Consider the following 16,327-nt stretch of genomic DNA (forward strand, 5'->3'; position numbering starts at 1 on the left):
ACAGCACAGGTGTATAGCTGGAAAGGTATGGACCAATATCACCTCAGATTTAAATGACGAAACTATAGCGTTACAATAAACAATTATAAAGCGGGAGAACAATGCGCTGTTAGTGCTGTAAAACGTCGTAAAGTGGAAGCAGATGAAAAGGACCTATGTATACTACCATGGCATGGGTGTAGTCAGTAGATAAGTGTATGAGTATACCACGTTATCTGCTGAAAACAATATGGAAACCGACTGTAAGCTACTTTACATTTATTTTCGCGCGTGTATATGCCCCCCATAACGTCGTCGATTAAGAACATGATGTCTCAGTACACAACACTGACACGAGCAAGGGAGGGGCCGCTGCAAAACACACTGATAGAATGAATGCAAAGAGCCAAAAGAACACTTCCTGTTGATGCAAAAATTGCAGCAGCAACTGTCTGACACATCTGGACTGGAGAGGGGGGGAGGCCTGGCTGTAGTGTTAGCGAACTACTGAGGGGAATGGACAACGTTTAATGCTAATCTGCAAGACGGTGAGTTTTGTGGACTTCAGCGCTGGGTTGTGCTAGTGACCATTACGCGTTTGTAATGTCGGCACGTAATAGGTAAAGAATTGCCTGCGACCGTATGCTAGCAACTAACTGCTAGCTAGCGTTAGCTGCTACTTAGCACTGGTCGCGACGTAACCCTGGCTGACATGGAGTGGTTGCTAGCTAAGCTAGCTAGCAGTTTCATATGACAGCCAACACAGTAGTTTGTACCCGCGTCCGACGTTGTAACTTAGCTACTTAACCGTACAATGTTTTCAAGCTTTTGTATAGTCAAAGAAAAATGTGACTACACCGTAAACCAATACACCGTGCGTGAAAGAGTGAAGTCTGTGTAAAAGTTGCGCATTTTTCTGAAACAATTGGTCGATTTTAGGCTGTGCTAACGCATTTAGCTGGTTAGCCAGTGCATATGTACTGCTTGATAGTTGGTTACTCCGGCCTGTGAGCCGATGCGAATGTTTTAACAAGCGTCAATATAACTACAAGTTACGGTACAAATGAGACGTTGCGGAGAAAAAACGAAAAGCAGGTGGACGTGATGGTCGAGCTAACGCTAATGTTAGCAGCTCCGCTACGGGGACCCCCCCCCAATCAATGGCTAACTTAAGTACTAACATAATGGTTTGCAATAAAGTTTTAAACCCCGTACATTTGCTCCCCAGTGTATTGGCATTATGTGCATGTACAATGGGATCAACAGTACATGCTAATGCCCCGCAGGGCCAATGCAAGATGAAGCTAACACGGGTAAATGCGACTTTTATTTAATAAGTTAACCTATTGAATGTGTAGCTAAAAGTTGCAACAGTGAGTCGTATCGTAATCCCAATATTGGTGTAAGGGGTGGTATCAGGTCCGTATGTATTTAGGGTGTCTGAAACTAACCTGTACCAACAATGGTTTTCACAGGGCATCTATTACGCTGAAAGATACCAGTATCAGCAATGCTCCTGGTAACAGTTAGTGTATCTATAAATTAATTGTATGCAATGTTATGGAAGGAAAGGACAAAGTACAGGGACATGGCAGGTCATTCAGTACACCTGAGTTCACCTAGGTCATCAAGGCCTGTGTTGAGTTCTATTTCTGTGACATCCGTTTGCTCTGAAATCTCCCATTCCGCTGCACTAACAACCCAATTTGAAACCAAAAAACACGTTATTCCTGGAAAACTGCATCTGAAACCAGGCCAAATACTTTTACTATAAGGCATGTCAGAACAGAGTCGAGCCAAAGCAGTTTCGACTTTTGCATGTGTAGGCATTATGGTTTTGCACCCATTCAACCCTCCGTTTTTATAGTCCCGTTTCTGTTTGGGATAAGCAGTAAAACTGTATTGGTTTGAACCACCAACTTCAATTAGTGATTGTGCAATACAAGCCATATAGACACTAAGTACATAAAATGATCTCTGACAAAAACAGGTCTCTTGTGAGGTCTATTGTGGTAATCTGATAATTCAGGAATTGTTGAAGTATGAGTGCAGTGGTTATTGTTTGTAGTAACATTGTCAGTACCATGTGCCATGCTCTGTACATTTGCAAAGAGAAATTTCCCTGATATTTTGGCAGTCTTTATTAAAATTTCATTTTGTACTCATGATATTGTCATATTTATCACTTAATTATTGATTTGAAAGTCACCATGTTTGCTAATGTTTTCTAAATCAATAGGTAAAAAGTTACACTAATGTTGTGATTCATAATGTTCTCAAGTATTTACTTTCTGCTAGTATATAATTTGAAAGGTTTCCTGAATTAAGACAGCAAACGGTGGCTACCTATCTTAAATTCTGTTCCAGTTTAAGCAATTCCTTGCCCATTTGGTGGTAAAAAAAAAACCTGTTTTAAGGACATTGCATCAAATTTATCACTGCCAACTGTAATTGCAAAAATGTAATCACTGCAGGGTGGCTCTAGGTGAAAAGATAATGTAGCAGGAGCGTATCCTAGCTAATTAGTGATGGTCATTAAAAGCACTTTTTATGCTGCAAACAAGACTACTTTTGCAGGAGGAAAGAACATGGTATGGAGGGCAGATTCAGAGTACTTTTGTTGTGGATCAACTAGGTTCCCTTTCAGCTAGTTACTCTCATCTAAATGCATCAGTTGTTGCTTGTACTGAATACAGGTCTCGCCTTCTTGTTACTTTTTTTCCATTAAAGGGGCAATATGTAACTATTTTAGATTAAAAAAACTCAAAAAATTAACTAAGACAATCAACAGAATGTGAAGAAATAACAGTTTTTAAGTTATGTCAAAGATGTCTATGTATTGGGTTGCAGAGATATCTACTGAAGTTAGAATGGTAACCAGCTAGCCCTGGCAAGTCCTGTCTCATAATAACACCTTGTATCTCAAGAGGTAATAGTGAGTCACTGTAGCGTCCAGTCTGCCCTCAGTACAACATGAGAGAATGAAGTAGTAGGCTATAGACCTTTGTTGCAGCCATCCTTCCTCTCTCGGCGACATTCCTCCAGTTTTCCCTCCACCTCAGCTATTGATGCTGCTGCTCTAGCTGTTCTCCCTCTCCCTTGCATTCCTCTACCTCTGGTGGATAACCCTCTACTCCTGCCACCGCTACATCTTCCCTGTCTCTCTGAGTGGGCAGACTGGGTGTGAAGTCATCGTCGTCAGTCTAACAATAACCAAAGTAAACAGCCAACCAGTTACATAGTCAGATGCAAGGTTAACCTGCTTGGAAAACATTACTCCCCAATCCATGCCGGTTTGGCATCATGTCAACACCTGCCCTATGCTGAGGTTAGATTTATTCAAGCTAACGTTAGCTCAACGTAAGGGTGAGGGTTGAAACTTGCGAAACTGCGCTCACCAGCCACAGCCGTGTTGGCTGTGACTGGTGAGCGCAGTCCAGGAACACACACGCAGCACGCTCTCATGCACACTCCGAATGACAGGTACATTAAGTTGGCCAGTAAAGAGACAGACAGGGCCTGAAAAAACTTTATGGATAGTCTGACGGTCCACCGGCCCCCTGATGCAGCGGCCCACCAAGATTAGTCCCAGTATGCCCGATGGCCAGTCCAACTATGGCACAGGGGAAGGGCAGGGGGGAGGATGGACCAAAGACTGCATTTCATTGTTTCTTACAATAAGGGTGGACACCCCAACTTTCTGGAAACATGCTGCCCCATATTTGTCTGGATTATGAATTCAACAGTTAGCCAATTCTTACACATTGCACCAGTTAAAGTCCCTAAACCATCTTAGCTTTGAGCGGCACTGTGTCACCAACAAGAACTCGGCCAACTTAATTCACTGTCGTGCGAGACATTAAGTGCCATATAATTTTGTTAGTTAATTATGATTTCTATTCAGGGTTTTTATAAATGTGTTTTTTTTTTTTAATACAGCAAGGTTAAGAATGGATATGTTGTAGAAAAAGGATAAAGATAATGAGGTCTTTTAAGACTTTCACTTGTATTCATCTGATAAGCACATGGGTAGGCTGAAATGAAAGATTATTTTTTTTCTTGTTTTCCAGTTATTCACTCTGAACAAATCAAATAAAAGAACATACCCAAAGGCTAAGCAAAAAATATTTAGCTCTACATACTGAGATCCCACTAAGCTTTAAAAAATTCCACAATGCATGTTATTCTTACACCAGCTAAGTTCCTCACATCATACCTTCCCTTTAATGTATCACAACGTAGTCTATTTTTATCTTGTTTTGTACTATCCACTTTAAAATGTGCCTCCTAACCTTTTCTTGTTAAGCAATTCTGTTCTGGATCTTGTCCACCCCACAAGCTGTTTTTTCAAAATAGGTGCCAAAGTTGTTAGACACTCTACACTACCAGTCAAACGTTTTAGAACACAGACTTTTTTCCAGTTCTCTTTGAAAGTTAAGCAGTTCAAGTCCAGTGAATACTCTTAAATGGAACAAAGGTAAGCGGCAAACTGCCCAAGGTAAAAAACAAAGGTTTAGGTTACCAAAAAATGAAAAATAATTTTTTTTAAATTGAAAAAATTTCATATAAAAAAGGTAAACTTTTGTTGATTACTTACAGACCCTCTGTCTGTACAAAGGCAGTGATGGAACAAACTTTATTACTACACCCTCTGATGCATTATTAGGACAATAATGTACTGCAGGATGTAGTGCTGTATATTGCTATCAGAATGGTGAGAGAAAGGTAAGTAACAGGAAGACAGACTGGTTGGTCAGGTGTTTGTCCTACAGCCAAATAATGACCCAAAACATTAGAAGAAAAGAACCATACAGTGGCTTCAAATAATTGAAGACCAGCACAGTCTCCAGACTTAATGGAGCTGGTTTGGGATGAACTGGACAGAAGGGTGAAATCAAATAAACATGCAAGTCCAACACATTAGTGAGAACTTCTGCAACAGTGTTCGGACAAACTTTCTGAGCAGTATTTGATTTCCATTGTAGAAATAATGCCACAAGTGCGTTCGGCTGTTGAATGAGCCAAAATTTAGATTAAATCTAGGATTTAAGATATCATAATTCTCTTTTCTATGCCTTCATTTCAAAGCACAGAGACATTACACTATGTAAATTTCAGTAACAACTAGAAAAATGGAAGTGTTCTAAAACATTTGACCGGTAGTGCATATAAGACTTAGTGGCTCTAGGTGATGTCTTTCCACTACAGTTATGCTGATCTTTTGGTCAGCCAAACTATCACAATATACTCAGCATCCTTTCTATGTACCTACATAAAGCAGCTGTGTCAAACAGGTTTATTACCAGAGAGGGAACTTAAGCTGCAGATGGAATTTTTGAGCCGAGTTTTAACATTTTCGGTATTCCCATGTGAGCAAAGCATGTGACCATCACCCAGCATGTGCATCTCAACGACGGAGTATGCATTCTTTGGCTGCCCTTCAATTTGGCTCCATCTAGTATGCATGCTGTTGGCAGCCATCACTGATATGTTATAGTGTTTGAACATTCTGTTTGGTAATGGGGGAGTGAAATAATGCACACCTTGTTACCATTCTCTGTTTTTCTACATATTTCCCTCTCCTCTGCCAGGATGAGAACATATGGGTTGTTGGACAGGTGTCTTGGCAGTGCTTTGGCAACTGGAGAAAGTGTTTACATTCCCCAAGTGCTGACAGGGATTCAGTGCGCAAAAAAGAACATGCTGAATTGCCAGCGAGGAGCAGGATGGGGGGAGGAGGAGGACGTGCAAAGGGAGAGATGGGAGAAGGGCAGATGGAGTGAGGGGGGAGGAGGGTTAAGCCAGAGAACAGACGCATTCTGAGGTTTTGCAGCATGGGAGTATTTGCTTTTACAAACAAAGAATTACTCAGTAGGTACCGTAGAATTTGATCTCACAATGTTACAAAGTGGGGTTTAACGAGTTCTGCTGAGAGGGAAGGGCCTATGTTGGTTAATAATTTATCAACCAGCTCAAGTCAGTATATTATTGTGTAAGGGTAGTATGCCACTACTGGTGTAGCTATGACCTGCGTGGGGGGATTCGATCATTTGATCATTGATCATTTTCCCACAATAGGTTTCAGTCAAAGCTTGAACGTTACGGCTAGTATGTTATGAAATATCTAAATTCAGGGAGAGGCAATTGTCAGGTGTGTTCAGCAGGAATGAGAGGATCTATAAGCATTATCCACAATTATGCAATTACAAAAGAAGTTACATCAGTGTCCTTACTGACATTGATGGAGAGTCTTTGCAAGAATACTTGGTACATGCTCACCTTCCATGTAGAACCAGATTTTCTTCTTTCTCTGCCAAATGCAGCATATATAGCTGTATGCCCCCCTCATATGTCTGTTATGCTTCACTACAGTCAGTGTATGTAGAACACTGGTACATTGTGTTCAGTCATTCGCAGTGGTTTCATCTATTTGCCTTCTATTTCCTGTTTAGCAGTAATGGCAATAAATGAATGAATAATGAATTTAAAATGTGATAAATAAAAGACAAATAAACTGAAGATAAAATATGAGGAGATGAATATTCAAACTCTTCATTTTATTTCTGGATTACCTCATCTCCTTTTTTCCCTCCGTCCCTCTAATACTTCCACTTCATGCTATTCATGTGGTGCAACACCAGGAAAACAGCCAGTATTTTCAGCACTCCTGTTGCAAGTTCCATATTTTTCTCTAAAACATTATCTGCCAAATGGATAAAATGTATATTAGAGCCATTACAAAAACACATCTGTATGCTTTATGTGAATCATGTTGGTGATTTTCTGATTGAGTTTGGAGTTACCAGTTGTGGCTTAGCAGATGTTTTTCATCTTTGGAATTGAGAGGTAGTGAAGTTGCAGAACTCCATAATGTTTAGTATGTGCCATCTCAATACTTTGACGAGGCCACTGTTGAAAGTCAGAAGACAGTAACAGTAAATATAAGAAATGTAGTGCAACAGGTAATTTTGGAGTGTAAACCCTCACTGCGAAGATCATTAGCATAAATGAGGATAAATAAAAGGAATAGGAAGTATGGATAAAATCTTCCATCAATGGGCCAATACAACCAGAAATACAATTTGGCAAATTTTCAGAAGGTCTACAAATTTATATTGTCTCACATCATATATTGCCTAGCACTGTATCTAAAAACTACTAAAACAAATACTACAAGTTATTGTAAAAGTGAATTAAGGAAAATGTGTTTGCTGCAATGCATTAAATGTTGTCCTCCATTGGCCAAGTGTTTGTCATATACAGTACTGTATAAAGTAAGCTTGTATGAAATGTTGATCTGAAACAGCCTCCTGTCTAATTTTTGTTACATGTAATACATACAGTATAATAGTTTTTTGTTAACTGTAAAATTGTAAAAATGCTGCAATCCATTGCAAATGCACTGTTTCAAAACCTTAAATTTTTCTGCCTTTTTCCCCTTTTTTTTCCTTTTTTTTTTTTCTCTTCCCATCAGGCTGTCAAACTGGAGAAACATATCCAAGAAATGGACGACGACAGCTACATCGAATTTGATGTGCCGGAGTTCAGTAACACTGTTCTGACCCAGCTCAATGAGCTGCGGCTGCAAGGGAAGCTGTGTGACATCATTGTTCACATTCAGGGCCAACCATTTCGAGCCCACAAGGCTGTGCTGGCAGCTAGTTCACCCTACTTTCGTGACCACTCAGCTCTCAGCACCATGAGTGGCCTTTCCATCTCGGTCATCAAAAGCCCTGAGGTATTTGAACAGCTTCTTGCATTTTGCTACACAGGCCACATGTCTCTGCAGCTCAAGGATATTATCAGTTTCCTCACTGCTGCCAGCTTTCTGCAGATGCAGGCCATCATTGACAAGTGTACCCAAATCCTGGAGAGCATCCACTCCAAGATCAGCCTCCCAGTTAGTGTCTGTAGCCCAGAGAAGGACGACATGCAGACCAGCCGTAATGGGGTCAATGATAGCAACCTCTTTGTAAACCCTACCCAGATCTCCCCCCCTTACTACTCCCGGCAGAGCCAGGCAGGACATGGCTTGGGCCGGGGACGACAGCAGCAAGAGGAAGGCCAATCAGACCGTGGCAGTAGTGATAGTGTGTCAGAGCATGATACTCCCATGGAGGGAGAAACAGAGCAAGTGGAACTGATAGGCAAAGATGGGCAAGTAACAGATGTGCACGTGAAGGTAGAGAAGACCGACAGGCCCACTTACTCAGATAGTTCTTCAGCGGGTGATGATGGTTACCACACAGAATTGGTTGATGGAGAACAGGTATTGGCTGTTAGTGTGGGTTCTTACTGTCCTGTTATCCAGCCTGCTGCCTATTCTTACTCAGGGCTGTCCTCCCCATGCTTTGTCAACCTTAGCAGCTCCAGTCCTTCTCGCTCCATGCTCAGTGGCTTCAGGGGTGGGCGAGCCAGGGCAAAGCGCCCCCTGGCCATCCCAGCAGGAGTGTTGAGTCATATCAAACCAGGCTCAGATGACAGCGAATCAGCTGTGGGACCCACAGGGTTGGAGAATGATGTGCGAGAGCGTAGCTTGCGGAGCCAGTGGTACCCCTACAATGAGAGACTCATTTGCATCTATTGTGGAAAGACCTTCAATCAGAAAGGGAGCCTGGACCGCCACATGCGCCTGCACATGGGAATCACTCCTTTTGTTTGCAAATTCTGTGGCAAGAAGTACACAAGGAAAGACCAGCTGGAGTACCACATCCGTGGCCACACGGACAACAAGCCCTTTCACTGTCAGATCTGTGGCAAATGCTTCCCATTTCAGGGCACCCTTAACCAGCACCTGAGGAAGAAGCACATGGGAGCATCAGAGGTCAGCAATCATATGGACTCTCCAGAGAGGACGGAGGGAAGCTCAGGTCAGAAGGACCAAGAGGATACGTCTGAGGGGATGGCCTTTGAGGCGCAATATGCAGAAGAGGCACCAGCCAATGAAATAGAGGAAAGTTCAAAATGCAGCCCTGAGGAGGCCCAAGCATCGAGATGTGATTTTTAGGTCCTGCTTCAGGTTAAGGAAGCTTTAAAAAAATGTTTATCTCAACTCAAGTTAAAGGACTTTTTCTTTTTGAATCAGCTCCCTCTACTATGGACATTTCTCGCATAAAGGGTTTCTGTCAGTTTTGTGAAAGTTAGTTGTTGAATGCAGAGAGTAAATGGGTGCTTTCCAGAAATTTGATTCTTTCAAGCAAAGGGAGTAACAACTTACTATTGAGGAGGTCCCAATAATCAAGACCCCCTAATTGATTTCTCTTTTTATCTTTCCATGTTTTTTAAAACATATTTACAGAGTTATATAGGCATGTTGCAATAATTGATAATGTGAAAGCTCTGGTAAGATGTTTGTCATATCACCTTTTTACCTGACCTGTTTTTGCACATGTGGCCACAGGAGGTCACTTACTCACAAGGAATGATTTTTCTGCCAGTGCAAAGCTTCGTGTGACATATCCGTTCAATACCTCATGATGCAACTACATACTCATAACAGACAGTATTTTAACTTAAATGAAACTCACCAGGTTCTACCTCATAGCCAAGAACCTACCAGGCACAGATGTGTTCACCGTTTGAAATCTGTTTTAGGTTGTATGTACAGTATCTTATTGCCAAACCTTGTAAAGAATATTCTCTCAACACAAAGCCTTGATACTTAGGGGAAATATTCCTTGCTGATTGTATGGATCGGGGACAAAGTCCTTGTCAATTGTTTCATGGTCAGCCAGGTTAAAACGATGATTAAGAAGGTGCTATGTTAGGAGTGCATTAAATTTGCTAGCGTACTTGTGTGTTGGTTTTTGGCAAATGCAGAGAACAGAGTAAGAGAATGGCCCTGCATACTTTCAAGCTATGATTTTGCTGTCTTATACCGTTCGTTCTACAAAACACTTAAGGATTTTATCTCTCATCACTACTGGAGATCTCACTCTGTTGGCCAAGGTGGTTTTAGATGCTTTCATCCATGTAATGGGTGAATTACGTCCATACAGTCAAGTCATTTATATTCCTCTATACTCTGATGGCAGATTTATACTGAACTATTGTATGTATTTTTTTCCTGAGGTAGGCTTCTAGGTCAATACTCAGCGTCTAACTGGGACAAGAGTACTCACTGTCAACTCAGCACAGGAGGAACAGCTCTGGAACTGTTCACATAAATCAGTATAGTATACTAGTCTGAATAATATGCAAACAGAAAGAACAAAGGAATCTCAGCCATTTTGACATGGTTTTTCTTACATTATTTAAAAGAGCTATTGGTTTGTTTCCTTTTTTCTTATTCTGTCCTACCTTTTATGATGGGATGATTGACCTTTGTTCTCTGCATTGGTTGGGATCAAATGCAGACTTGGAACATGTTTTCCTTATTTTATCAATCCTACTTCATGGCGTTGACATAGATGCGGCATAGCTAGTTTAAGGCTAAAAGGTAAATGTTGTTAGAGGTAGCTGGTGATCCAAAGTATTTATGCACTTTGCAGAGTTAGTGAGTGGGATGGGAGCTGTACTAGTGATAAAATGTACTAATCTCTGTTTTAATTCTGATGCAGCAGCAGCAGTGTCAGAGTAGTACTTGTTTCACAGCAGCGATTTTTTTTTTTTTTTTTTTTTTTTTTTCAGTAAAAATGTTGTGAAGTTTGATAAGACTCTGCAATCACATAAATACTAACGTCTACAAATCTTGCATATGGCAACATTGTATTTTATCTATAATATTAGAACCATGGGGATCCGGGATGGGGCTGTTTTTAGCATATAGAGAGTTGGTTGTATTTCCATTCTGATTTAAAAGAATCTACATTCACAGTAAATACAGAAAGGCATTTAGAAGGCCTGATTGATTATCTTGTCGATATTCTGCAAATTTAAAGCTCAGCTGGGTGGTTCCTTTTGTGCTGTCCTGCTTTCTTTTTTACCATCCAGCTATTTAATGCCTTTTTTGAAGAGAACCTGCTAAATGCTTTTATTCTGTCCTATCTGGTCCATGATGAATTTGTGTCAATTAATTGAGTTTGATTATTTTACAGTTTTCATATAATTTCTACTTGGTGTGTGTTTGGTGGGAGAATATTGAATTTTGTTGCTCATGTCCAATGTTACGTCAAGAGTGCAGTCCGAATGTGCGGTCGTCGTTTTCACTCGTTGACAGTTAAGATAGCAATCCAAAATTTAGGATATTTTGCAAAGATCGGTATAGCTAGCTTTTCGTTATTTTTTTGTGTAAGGATTAATCACAAACACTTTTGGTCATTATCACCCACAGTCTGTCAACCTATACCTATAGATGAATGTTTACTAAATCAAGTTTATTTCTGTCAGCCGCTGTTATGATGTGCAGGTTTGACAGCCGATCTGACCTCAGCAAAATCAGTCGCTGACTATTTGATTGATTTTGATTCTGCCTATGATGATTCTTGCCATTCACTTAGAAAAAAAGGAGGAAATGCATACTGTCTTGCATAATTGTCGGTAATGTTTTGTGAGTAATAGGCACAAACTGCTAAAACAATTTCGTGCCAAGAGTTCACACCAAAGACTAATAGGTGATTTTTAACAGTATGTTTTGACTGTATTGCATAATTGAATGCTCATTAAGAAGAATAGGTTTTTAATTTAATGTAGGACTAGTCCATTGCTATTTGCAAGGAATGTAGGCCTCCCGGCTTATAACAATCACTTGTGTAAAATTTGAACAATTTGCTAAGAAGACATTAAGCAGCAAAATCATAAAGAACATCATATATATTAAGCCATACAAAAGCTGACGATATAAAAGTTGTGCAATACGTATTGTAATTGTTTAAAGCCAATGTAAACAACAGAGAGAATACTTCACAAAAAGTGGCATCTTAAACTTAGTGCCTTGCCACAAGCTTTACATTTTAGACTCTGGCACTTAGACTCCTGTGCCTCTTTCATTTTTAATTTGATTGACTAGAGAGATTATAACAAAATATGGCCACATCATTTATTGTAAAGTGGTACCAAGAATGAATAGAAATAAATTAATGTCATTGTTGTCCATTTTGTAGTTTTTAGTCCTGCCCCCTGTTGTTGCTTATAATAATTTGATTTAGGGTTTTTTTGTTTGTTTTTGTTTTGTTTTGTTTTGTTTTTTGTCATGGGATGGGAAACAGATTAAACTGATTTTGTAGCAATTGATCACAATCAAATGAGGCAGACTTGTTCCCTGCAAGCCATTGCCCCCATGTTTAGAGACTATACTGTATCCCTCCTCTCCAGCCACTGAGGACAATCTTAGTAATGTACTGTAGTTGTAGGCATTTCAATGAAGGAAGGAGATGCATGAGAAACAAATCTACTTCCTCCCTGTTCTCTTGGAGCATCTTGCAGGGGAACAGCTGGTAATAAACTGAATATTTGTGGAGAAACAAAAAAGCTTCCCTCATATACTGTAGCTGAATTGCACGTTGCCCAACCACAAAATTGTATAAAATTGCCAATGGATAATTTTTAACTTGAGTTTTCTTTTAATTGTGTCATCGATTGTGCACTTACAGTTTTTCGTTGACAGTACGTACCAATTCCATCCAGGAAGTATAGTTTTTTCTCAGTAGTTACCCTTAAGGGACTCAGCTATAATGGCCTCAATCACTTTGGTAGGGACCTTTTCCCCTTAAATGGTGCTTTTAGACTAGTCAGGTTATAGATTTTTTTCATATCAAGAGTAAACAAGTCCATGTCTTCATCATAGGTGAAAGGAGGGGAAATTGTTTAAATGCTTTTCATGAACTATAGTTACTTATGTGATAGTACACAACTACAGAACCAGCTGAACTTGACACACTCGAATTGACTCGTTGTCAGCTCTTAGTTCCACACCTCTGAGAGGAACAGGAAATGCATTATGGGCCACAAGTAATCAAAAAGAAGTGTTTACAGGGAAGGCTGTCAGACTACTTTTTTGAAATTGCAGCTCGTCCTATTCCTTTTATAATAAACTCACTTCAGGTAGTTCACGAACACTGATACAGGCTTAGAAAGAAATCTTAAGTCTTCCATAGCTTTTCTGTCAGTTTCTGTCCACTGTGTATTATGGAGGAAAAAAGCAATAACCTTTTTAAAAATGGTGTATTGGGATCATCAAGCCTATTGAAATATTGGCCTGTCATATATCTAACAAACTGAATGTCAGGGAGCTGTTAAATTGAAGTAGGACCAGAACAATTTGATATTGATTCATTTTTATATATTTTCTGAAACTTGGACAGGTTGACTTCCTCTTCAGAAAATATATATAAATGATAAGTGGTGTTGCTTGCTGTTGTTCTAAATGCTCGTCAAAATCCAGTGGTAGTCAGTAAACTGCAACACAAGAACTGAGCGCGTGGTTCAGTCATCAAACTCACTGGCACTGTACAGAGTTGCACCTCCAGCTGTGTCAAATAATGAAAGGGATTTTGGGCTGTATAGCCACTGTTTAGGAGTGGGCTTATCTGTTGTCATGTTGAGCTTCACCGATCTCCTTTGGCTCCTCAGGCACTGAGACTGTAGTTGTAGTTGTTCAGGATCAGAGGGGAAGACTTCAGTCTAGCTATTGTCCCTTTTCATTTCACAACTTCCTAAACTCTGCACTATAATGTCTCTGGCTCATGTATTTGGTGACAAGGCAAAAAAAAAAAACTAAAAACTTAGAACTCAGGGTATATAGTGTTGAAAGTGGTCTCATTGGACATACAGTACATCTTATGTCCATAGTATAATTGTGCACTTCTCTTCAGGTGGGGAAAGTCCTCAGTCAGTGGTTCCCAAACATTCTGCCTCAAGGTCTCAATGAGCCCATATTTTCCACAGAGCTGAAGCTTGAAGAGCACTGGAGACCATGAACTGAACCATGATAGCAGAAATGCCCTAGCTCCTGTTTTGTCCACTCTACACACAACCTCACAACCCAACTGTGAACCTCAGAACTCTACTGTTTTGTACAACTATGAAGTAAATGAAGCTAGCTAGAGCTGATGTATCTATTGCCATTTATGAATTTATTTTATAGCATGAAATAAAAATATATTTATTCAAATTATATATTTTACTCATAATCATTCTGTGCTGCTTCATTTTGGTTCTTAAGCTTGTAAATTGCTTTTTTATTATATTAAAAAAATGTCAATAGAATAATGCGTTTGTTTGTAAAATAAAGACGCTGATTTGGCTCTGATTTGTCTTTTTTGTTTCTCAGAGATGTGTTCATTTATTTCTTTTCACATGTGCATGAAAACTCAAATGACACAGATCAAGGCCTCTGGTGTAAAAGGGAAGAGGAGAGCATACTGTACTATTCAGCCACCCAATAATTATCCTGTGCAACATATGTTGAACAGCAAGAAATCCTCTATGTTCAAAATGTGTTGCTGGCATGCATGGAATTCACGATGCCACCATAAAACTGAATAGAACATCATCTGGAGGAATATCTGATGTAAGTGCAACTTTGACCCTCCAGAGGGAGCCAGAGAATATCTAATACACCTTAATGGGTCACTCATCTTTCCTGCCAGAAGTTCTGCAATTTAATCTAAATCAGAAGTTTAATTTATCTTAGAATTATTAGGCCATTGTGACTTATAACACAGCTCTTTAACTTACCTATTAAAAATGTTACTAATACAAACTAGCCTTGATTAAGTAACAGGCCACTGGTGTGAAAATGAGGTTAAATACATTTTGGTAGATACAAATTACCAAACCAGATGTCTGAAAAGGAATTTTCCTCTTGCATGTTCTGTTTTGCTACAGGCAGAACCCATGGAAAGGCCATTCACAAAAGTCACAGCGGCCAAGTAGCGGAATATAAAACAATAAATTGCCTTCATCTCAGATGGCTGGTAACAAAATTAATTTATCACCAAAAAGGCTCCTGCTGGATCTCCAGTCAAAATCTCAACGTAATCCTCAGCAGTGTTATGGCTTCTGTTTCCACTGCATTAAAAAAAGCATCCAAAGGGAGAAATACATTCGTAAAGTGGCAGCTGTGCAACAGCCTCCCATAGTGTGACCACTGTTTGTGGGTTTTGCAAAAAGTAAGACCATAAGGGAGCCAAATGACTAATAAAACACTAAATTGGCCAGATATGTGCTTTACTGACATTTTCTTGAAATAGTTTAACAACTCTGCTTCCAGGCTGCTTGTTGCAGTTTGACACCAACTTCGATGAGGAAAATTTCACAGTGTTTTGTGTATAATTCCTCTCTATAATATATTTTCTGATACTGATAATCTCAGTAAATAACAGTACTTGGCAACAAAATTTGAAATAAGAATCACTCATCACTTATATTTCTAATAAACTGGATGAATTGTGTAAATGACAGCATTATAGTGCTGCACAGACATCTCATCCTAAAATAATATGCAAAATTGCTCTGTTCAGTGGAATATGAGAATAAAAAGAACCACAAAATACAAGGCCAGGAAACCAGAGGCAGTTCTGTTTCCACAAGGGGTCTTTAGCTGCATTTTATGGGTATGATGTATTGTGGCTCTCAGTAACACAAACCCCAACAGTTGGATGGGAGTAGATAACTGATAGGTATAGCTGTTAATATGTACTTTCGGGATGATCTACTACAACTTTTGTCGGACTTTGGCTAAGTCTGTGTCATGCAGCAATGCACCCATAGTCCTGAAACTGCAAAGCACTTAGCATCTAAAAGTTCGTGAAGGTTCATGCCCTATAGCAGACAGGTACTCTTGTCTTATCTGAGTGCTGCTGGAGCACAGAAGAGTTACTGCGCCATGTTGTTTTATAGTGTGAACAATTAATTGATTAATTTCAGAAAAGTAGCTAGGTGTCTGTCTCCTATCTATTTCCCTTAAACTTAATCTCAGTGACTTTTGTGAAATAGATGGAGCTTTTTAAAAAAAACTTTATGCCACTATGTCATTTGGCATTATTGTAATAGGGGTGACTCAAGCTATTACTTCATTAAAATGTATCTGACTGAGAATTAAAGATATTCACACTGGCCATGTTACAATAGAGCATAGTGGAGCCTTTAGCCCAGCTGGCACTCATAGCATATTATTAATAGCATTATTACTTCACCTTTCTCTGAATGAGTACAATACTGCCATGTTACAGGGGATTTTGGAGGAAGGAGTGTTGCTGCGGGGGGGAGAAGGGGACATAGGTGAGAGGTTCCCACACACATGATGAAAATACAGTCCTCTAAACTCGTTTATTCCTGGAGGAATTCCTTCTCTAGCTCAGAAACCATTGGAAACGGCCGGTCTATCCTCCACAATGCGAGTGTGAAATAACTGCATAGGAAATACGTAAAGTGACAATATAGGGTAGTTGACCTATGACCCGTTTGA

The 16,327-nt window shown here is 39.8% G+C and overlaps 1 protein-coding gene across 1 annotated transcript; it reads left to right on the forward strand.

Annotated features, from left to right (window-relative positions):
* The first annotated feature begins 396 nt into the window (after positions 1 to 396).
* On the forward strand, positions 397 to 14,117 carry zbtb34 (zinc finger and BTB domain containing 34). Its single transcript, XM_040155287.1, has 2 exons — positions 397 to 527; positions 7,454 to 14,117. Exons 1-2 carry the CDS (start codon positions 510 to 512, stop codon positions 8,984 to 8,986), a joined length of 1,551 nt encoding a protein of 516 aa, XP_040011221.1. The 5' UTR covers positions 397 to 509; the 3' UTR covers positions 8,987 to 14,117.
* The last annotated feature ends 2,210 nt before the right edge of the window (positions 14,118 to 16,327 follow it).

This window comes from Xiphias gladius, chromosome 19 (assembly GCF_016859285.1).
Source record: "Xiphias gladius isolate SHS-SW01 ecotype Sanya breed wild chromosome 19, ASM1685928v1, whole genome shotgun sequence".
Classification (NCBI taxonomy): Eukaryota; Metazoa; Chordata; class Actinopteri; order Istiophoriformes; family Xiphiidae; genus Xiphias; species Xiphias gladius.